Raw genomic sequence first — 7,819 nt, 5'->3', positions numbered from 1 at the left:
TAGTGATAGTGATAGTGGAGGAAGAGGAGGTGGCGGCGGCGGACAGCAACAAAAAAGGTATGGAGGAGGAGTGATGGTGATGGTGTAGGGATCTTTGTGTAAATATGGGGTAAGGATCTTTGTGTAAATAATAAAAACTTGAGGGTTTTAAAATTAGTGTCATTAACACCAATCTTAAAATTATCACCTCTACTTAATATTTAAGACTTGTGTCACTCTTTTTTAATTTTGAAACTTTTTCGTCACCTGAATTAATTTGCACTTGATTATTTTTTTTTTGGCTATAAATAGAAAAGGTTCACAGCCTTCCTGAAAAAGCAAAACACTTTCTTCCTTACTTATTCTTCATATACCGCAAACAAATAAGAAATTAAATCATGCCTTGCTTTAATCTTTCTACAAACGTGAATCTTGATGGAGTAGACACTTCTGATTTCTTCTCTGAAGCCACTAAAGCTATTGCATCTATCATTGGAAAACCCGAAAACGTACGTATTTGATCTTATTCATATGATTATTATTATTGTTATGGTTGATTGTCGAGGAAGTTCATAATTTGAACTTGATGAGTTGTTCAACTACTTCTGAGATTCTTAGGCTAAAGTAATATATCAAGTACATATCATATCGTTGAAATATAGATTCAGAATCTAATATTTAATGAAATTTCAATGATCTTTACATATATATCGATGTTCCATGTAGAAATATTTAATTTTGATCCTTCTCGACAATTAATTTTCGTTCTATGATTTATGAAGTTTAAGGATGATAGAGAGTAGATTGATGAAAATGGTTCACACTTTTCTTATCCAAAACATTACCTAAAGTGAAGTGTGGAGTTTTGGGTCTAACTGGAAAAAGTCAGTGCAACTATTGAATCCAAATCTTGACCTGTTGATCACAATGAAATAATGGCCACATGGATGTGATGTGTCTGGAATCTCAGCAACTAAATGGTGTGTAACTGTATATATTACTGCTAAACCATAAAAATAAATATATTTTGGCCCTCTTATTAAGTAATGATGATAGGAGTAGCTAGGCATCATGATTAAGCAAATCTCCCGCGGTCCCATTTGCAAGGAGAATGTTTTTCACGAAAATAATTAAACAGTTTTCTTATTTATATTTTTGTATTTGGTATAAAAGAAAAAAATATTATGGTAGAAGTATTTGTACATTATTTAGACAAATATTAAGGGAGACGGGAGGGAGGTGTATGTGTGAGGGGTAATGAGGTGTGGGAGAAGAGATCTACAGGAGGATCAGAAGAACGCAATCAATGTAAAATAATGCCACTAGTGGAACTTTATTTTTTTTACTTGAAAAGTCATCTTCCTCATTTTTCTAGGAAATGTTTTTTAAAATACTTGACCACCAAAACATGTGATAATTAGAAGACATTTTCCAAAAATAGTTGTCCTTGCTTGTTTGGACTACCAACATGCATGCTAGCCTTCAGGTAACATTGTCGTACAAACAAGCTAATTGTCATGGGCAAAGAAAGATCTAATTTTTTTTAAAACTTCTATAGATCCAAATTCAGGACTTCTACCACAACCCATTTGATTTTACTATTTGCAGTCAAATATTAGTACTTCTCAAGTAGTATATTTTCAACACATAGTCAAGGTTTGGGCCAAACCATAAAGTGCATATATGACGATAAGAACTTAAAAGAGTAATATATTCTACGTTTTAACTTATATCTATGTGCTTTGGCAGTTCGTGATGGTTGTACTGAACGGATCAGTGGACATATCATTTGGAGGGAACAAAGAGCCAGCTGCATTTGCTGAGGTTGTATCGATGGGTGGCATCAACTCAGATGTCAAGAGAAGACTTATTGCTACTCTCGGCACCATTTGCCAGAACAGATTCTCCATTCCCAGAACTCGTTTCTTTCTCAAGGTCTATGATACCACAATGGCTACCAAATTCGCCAAACTCTAAGTAAGTAGGCGTTTGGTCTTGGGATTTGAGAGTCTAGTTTCAAGTTTTGATTTCAAATCAACGATTGTTAAACATAAAATTGTGAAAGCAACTAGTGATTTACAAAAGTTTCCATATAAAGGTAAACGTTATATGCCAAAATATGGCTATTTACAATTTGCAAAATAGCACAGAGGATGCAGCTTCTGAACTTAATGATCAGTTAGAACTATAGCTGCGCAGCAGCATCTTCTTTCAATTCCCGTCAGGTTGGGTGTTTGCCAACCTTGTCCGTCTTTATAACATTCAATCTGCAATCATGATCGGAGAGTTAGCTAGCTTGGAGCAACACGTAGGGATATATATTTGAAACTAAGCATGACGAAAAACAACTAAAAAAATGTTACGTACCACGTCTACAAATTCCTTATTAGATTGAACCCCTCCAATCACATAAATAGACTCCTGTAGAACGGCCGCTGCTAAATACCCTCTCGCGTGCTTCATTGGCTGCCCAACCATCCATACTGGAAAACGGGGGTCATATATTTCAGTGCTACACACCATTGTAGTCCCATCATACCCACCAATTGCATTTCTGCATAGCAGTTGTGAAGCTAAAAGTAAATAACAAGAGTATAGTAATCCCAAACGGGAGAGGCTACAAATAACACATCGCACCAGTTTCCTGCCCCAAACTGGGAAAAGAGAGTGACTACCAGAGAAAGCACCTTCTACTCCTTCTGGAGGCATTATAAGATTTAGATACGCAATAAAAAAACCACGAAATTGATAACATACAACTGCCCATCCAACACAATGCAAGCATGGCATCCTCTTCTCGTACTCATACTGCTAATTTTTGTCCAGTAAGGTTCTCTTGGATCAAATCTTTCAGCCGTCCTGTGGTAAATTTTAATCAGAAAGGACATACAAGAACAGAGCAGTAAACTTTAACAACTGCATTGACACATGCTCATTTTCTTTGGCAAAAAGATCGCATAGTCAGCATAACGAGAGCAACAGACTGGAAAACCAATGCAAGTCTCCTCCTTGAGGCATATGAGGATAATGTCAAGTATCATTCAAACATACAGTCCAAAGAAGGTGTCAAAAAGGCAATCTCATAACTTACGCCAGATAATTTCTTCCATCATATCCACCAACAGCATATAACGCACCATTGAGTTCTGCTGCAGCAAGACTAGCACGCTGCAAATACAAACACGCTGAAGACAAAGTCATGTTTCTGTAAGACAGATATAACTATAAAAGCAAGCGCGCAGTAATTACATGGAAACATATATAAGATACTACTTCAGAAAATAATGCAAAAACAAGGCATATGAAGGTCCTGATATTTAGACAAGAACAAGGCAAAGAAACAAAATATCGCCTGAGCTACCTAGCACTGACAGGAATTTACTTGGCTATTGGATTAAAAACAGTGCTATCCAACCTACATAACTTCAGTTTTTTACTTTTAATCTAGGCTTCCTCTCCACCATTTGAGGTTTTGTCACTGTCAGGAATTTTAAGAGTGAAAATAAATTCCAGAGCAATACACATCAGCATGCTAGTTGGAAATTTGACTTTGACATGAAATTAGTTTTCTCATTGCGAATTACTTAAACTTCGGTCATCCAAGCACACACAAGTTTCAATTTTCATATTGTAGTATGTTGATGCTGAATCAAATAATTACTGGTACATGCAAATATACAAGGAGGTTGAAGCTAACCTTTTGCGACATGGACCTTGTAGTAATCCAACGCGCTACTTGAGGATCATACAGCTCAACCTCGAAAAGGCAGCCACTCTGATTTCCACCGCCAATTGCAAAAATTTTGTCATTCAACGTGGCACCGGCTAAAGAACCCTTTCTCTTATTCAAAGGAGAACGGAAGGTCCACTTGTTATCTGCTGGACTATATGATTCCACTTCACAAAAACAGCATACCATCAGCATGAGCAACTTAAGATACTAGAGAGAGTGGCACAAAGGAGCAATGAGTATTGGGGGTTAAAAACTACAAGATGTACCTGTGTCGTACCACAAGCTTCCAGTTCCAACACCACCACCAAATACAAAAAGCTCTCCACCCAGTTTTGCAACTGAGGCATATGATCTAACTAAGTTCATTGGCTTAAAAGACTTTAAAACATCATTTGAAGGTGAGTATGACTCCAAGGTAGAGAACCATGATACTCCATTATATCTGCCGACTAGGAAGATTGACTCAGGATTAAGCTGTACTTGATTAATTGACTCAAACACTGTTTCATCAGCTAACTGATGAGATGGATATGAGGATACGGGCATCTTATACCTATTTATTAACTGCTTATTCTCTTCTTTTGCATCGTCCTGAAATGCAAGGCAGATAACAGTCATCAGGATTCAGGAGTGCGTTTCTAAACTACACGTTGTGTAAATAAGAGGGTAAGTGCTTATGTACCAAAGAGGCTCCTGAGTTGCTGCATTCAGCATGTCGTGGCCTGCAATCTTCTTCTGTCTTTTTGAGAACTACATCTTGTATTGTATTTCTCCGATTTGCTGCATGTTGCGGCATGCTTCTGATTGGAGCCAATACACGAGGTGAGAACTCGGAGATCAATTTACCAGCTTGAACATGATCTAGCTCAAACAGGAAATGGTTCTCGTTGTAATAGTTATTCAGAATTATAGGTTTGAATAGACTTTCAGGCAGTGGTTGACACAGTTGACGGGGACGCATTTGAACCTTCATTTATAAACAAGAAGAAAGCATTAAAAGAAAAGCATCAACAAAAGCAAATAAACCCCATATGAAAAAAGCATGACATAAAACCTGTGCAGGATACAGTGTCCTTCCGGAACCGTCTGAAGTCCAACCATATGGATTGATATTCATGTTTCCAGAGCTTGCAGCTTCATAGATGCCATGAAGCTCCCGATTGCTGTAGTTGAACAAAAACAGCGGCAGACCTGGATCTATGCTCTTCACATATTGAAAATGTGCAGCAGGCAAACCTAAAACAAGAGCTCGAACAAATAAGCAATACAACTAAAGCTCAAAAAAGGAAGGAGAAAAGTACATGTAACAAAATTCAGTTCGCATGAGACTGCCAGAAGGACATTTAAGACTAATTAGAAACCATATATATGCCTTTACGCTCAACTGTATGTCCTAAAATTTTAGTTCAGGAAGAAAGACATTAGTGCCAAAATAACTAACCAAATAGCTGTTTCTGTATGCACTCCTTCATGGTATTGTTCTTGCAACCAAATATGACACCACCAAGTTGTTTTTTCATCAAATATCTAAATGCTCCGGTGTTCTTTCTCTGGCTGGTTGATGATGATGCAGTATCAAATACATAGCTCTCTGTTCTTCTCCCAGCTCCCATCCTGGAAACAATTAATGCAGATAAAACTAAATCGTCATGACAATAAGAGAAAAATGAAATTCTATTACAAGCAAGATAACCAACAAAATACAACATATTAACAGCAAAAAGGTTGGATATGAACAAACACTTTACTATTTGCAAGCAAAGTGAATGACTAGCTAAGACTCAAGTCAAAGTACTTGAGGCATAATTTATCCCTTCCTTGTTCGGATCAAATGTGCCAAGCAAAGATTAAAAACAAAAAACAAAAAATGGTCGGGCTTGATTAATATTGTAATGGTAGACTCAATTACATTGGTGCTTAGACGACAAGTAACTCATTTTGCCAAAGTCAGTTGAAGATGCATAAAGTTAGTTTTTGAACTGACACAGGAATTCAAAAGCAAAGTATTTCTAAAAAGAATAGTCATACAAAGCGTAACATGAAATTCCATAAGTAGTACAACAAGAAGTCTAGTAAAACCATTTGAAAAAAGAAAAACAAAATCAGTAACCAGCATATAAACATGCTTCTCCCCTTGGGAAGCTAAGAATGACTAAAACCTACAGCTAATCCCTGAATGTTTCCACATTTACCACTCAATCTGTAGCCTAACAGTCAATGAACAGGATTTAAGTTCCAGCATAGGCAAGAACCATTAGGTGATTATATTCATTTTAATAAGCCTTGTTGGGAAGAGTTGCCTGATATCGGTGAAGTGAATTATAGGAGACCAGGGTACAAAATCCCCGGCAAGGTAAAAGAATATTAGGTGAAATTTTTTTCATTTGTCTAAGTTTTGGTGGACCGAGTTACTCATAGTTCTGTGCTAGTGCAAGGTGACAAGCATACTAGAAAGAAAAAGTTGAGATGGCACCCATTATTAAAGAATTGCATAAATACGTAAAGCAACACCTTAAACTTGGCCCTTACTAGCAGTTAACACCCCAACTTTCATTGTGACAATTAGACACTACACGTTGACACAAGTGCATCTCGCAAACACCTTATTTTGAAAATGTACATCGTCTAGACACCTTTAAGAGGTGCATTCTGGATGTGCATAGTTACCCCTTTACGATGACAATTTAAACCAAGTTAAGATTCTAGATAGTGCCGGTGCATGAATTTCCACTAAGGGGGTCCAAAAATATGAAAAAGTAAATACATGAAGAAGTTCAATGGGATTTAACTTCTAATATATATACATAAAAAATAATTTTAATCATGTATAAGCATTATAATTTTTCATCGAACGACCCCCGCCCTCCCCCCCTCGATCCAACCTAGCTCTATCCTATGTCTATATTTTCAAAATTGAGGTGTTTAGTTGTCAGTTGATATCAAGTTATGATGTCTATCTATGTAGTATGTCTTAAAAGACTAAGAGAGCATGATCATTTTTGAAAAATCAAAGGCAAGGTGGCAAAAGCAAACCCAACCCGCCCATTTATTAGCTAAACCAATTTTAGCCCAACTCATTCTAACACATTAAAAATTCTAAAAATTACACAAATACATAACTTATGTTTTCAATATTACAAAAAATCTCAACTCCTTAAACATATTACAAAAATATTAATATATACACAGAATGCTATGTATATGTCGGCTATGTTACGTCTATTAATAGGGAGAGAGAGTAAAGTAATTAAAAAAGTGGGAGAAAGTGTAATTACTTCCAAAAGATTGGTATTTATGTTATTTATACTTAAAAATTGGATTGATATATAGTCCAAATTGATTTTTTGAGAAATCAATTTGGCAACAGCCTTCGAAACAACCTCTGTCACAAATACAAGGTAAAACTGCGTACAATATACTTTTGTAGTGAAACTCTTTCCTGAACTCAGTGAATTGCGAGAGTTTTAGTGCATCGGTCTGCCGCTTTTTTTTTTCTTTTTTTTGAGAAATATTGTCAAAATATTTAAAAAATATATTTTTCTAATTTGATATGTTATATAACCAAAGGAAAAAATAGTTGTATTAACTACTAAATTTCTATAAAAGAACAAACAAAGCGAAAAAGAAAATTAATAAAAATTCGGCAGGTTGGATTAGAACCCCCTATTTTAGCCCATTTCAGTCCAACGATTTTCTTGACACTGTAGGGATGTCAAAATAAACCCAAATTGAGTTGACTCATCCAATTCGTCCAAAACTTAATGGGTTGGATTCAAGATAATTTGCTATTAGGTAAATCTCAACCCGTTAAATCCCAAATCATTTTTAAATTAGGCTCAAATGAACTCAATCAATCTCTACTTCAACTCGTTTAATAGAAAAATTATTTTCTTCATAAAAGTTGGGAAAAAAACAACAATATGTCCTTTCACTCTCAAAATCATCCACCTCACCTCACCCCACCTTACCCCAACCCCACCACAAGCCAACTTACCCCACCCCCACCCCGCCTCCCTTAAATAAATTATTTTTATTTCTTAAAAAACTCTTTATAAATTTTCTATGTTGTCTCCACCCCACTTCATCCCCATTCCCCCCCTTCCTACC

General features: G+C 36.1%; 2 protein-coding genes across 2 annotated transcripts; one reads left to right on the top strand and one right to left on the bottom strand.

The window, feature by feature from the left end:
• Window positions 1-296: 296 nt before the first annotated feature.
• Window positions 297-2,097, top strand: LOC107844958 (macrophage migration inhibitory factor homolog). The gene is made up of 2 exons (XM_016689272.2): window positions 297-488; window positions 1,729-2,097. Exons 1-2 carry the CDS (start codon window positions 378-380, stop codon window positions 1,954-1,956), a joined length of 339 nt encoding a protein of 112 aa, XP_016544758.2. The 5' UTR covers window positions 297-377; the 3' UTR covers window positions 1,957-2,097.
• Window positions 2,098-2,126: 29 nt separating this feature from the next.
• Window positions 2,127-5,320, bottom strand: LOC107844476 (kelch-like protein 20). Its single transcript, XM_047398630.1, has 9 exons — window positions 5,154-5,320; window positions 4,767-4,948; window positions 4,395-4,679; window positions 3,979-4,303; window positions 3,677-3,876; window positions 3,071-3,147; window positions 2,737-2,838; window positions 2,347-2,533; window positions 2,127-2,246 (listed from the first exon to the last, which is right to left on the bottom strand). Exons 1-9 carry the CDS (start codon window positions 5,230-5,232, stop codon window positions 2,148-2,150), a joined length of 1,536 nt encoding a protein of 511 aa, XP_047254586.1. The 5' UTR covers window positions 5,233-5,320; the 3' UTR covers window positions 2,127-2,147.
• Window positions 5,321-7,819: the final 2,499 nt, after the last annotated feature.

Source organism: Capsicum annuum, chromosome 10 (assembly GCF_002878395.1).
Source record: "Capsicum annuum cultivar UCD-10X-F1 chromosome 10, UCD10Xv1.1, whole genome shotgun sequence".
In the NCBI taxonomy this organism is placed as follows: Eukaryota; Viridiplantae; Streptophyta; class Magnoliopsida; order Solanales; family Solanaceae; genus Capsicum; species Capsicum annuum.
Note: the sequence above shows the minus strand (reverse complement) of the source record. Positions and strands in the feature narration are given on the sequence as shown.

Coding starts and splice junctions, on each gene's coding strand:
- LOC107844958 (XM_016689272.2), top strand. CDS start 378: ATGCCTTGCTTTAATCTTTCTACAAACGTGAATCTTGATGGAGTAGAC. Junction 489..1,728: donor TCATTGGAAAACCCGAAAAC/GTACGTATTTGA, acceptor GTGCTTTGGCAG/TTCGTGATGGTTGTACTGAA.
- LOC107844476 (XM_047398630.1), bottom strand. CDS start 5,232: ATGAAAAAACAACTTGGTGGTGTCATATTTGGTTGCAAGAACAATACC. Junction 4,680..4,766: donor GGACACTGTATCCTGCACAG/GTTTTATGTCAT, acceptor TTATAAATGAAG/GTTCAAATGCGTCCCCGTCA. Junction 2,534..2,736: donor ATTGTGTTGGATGGGCAGTT/GTATGTTATCAA, acceptor ACTGCTATGCAG/AAATGCAATTGGTGGGTATG.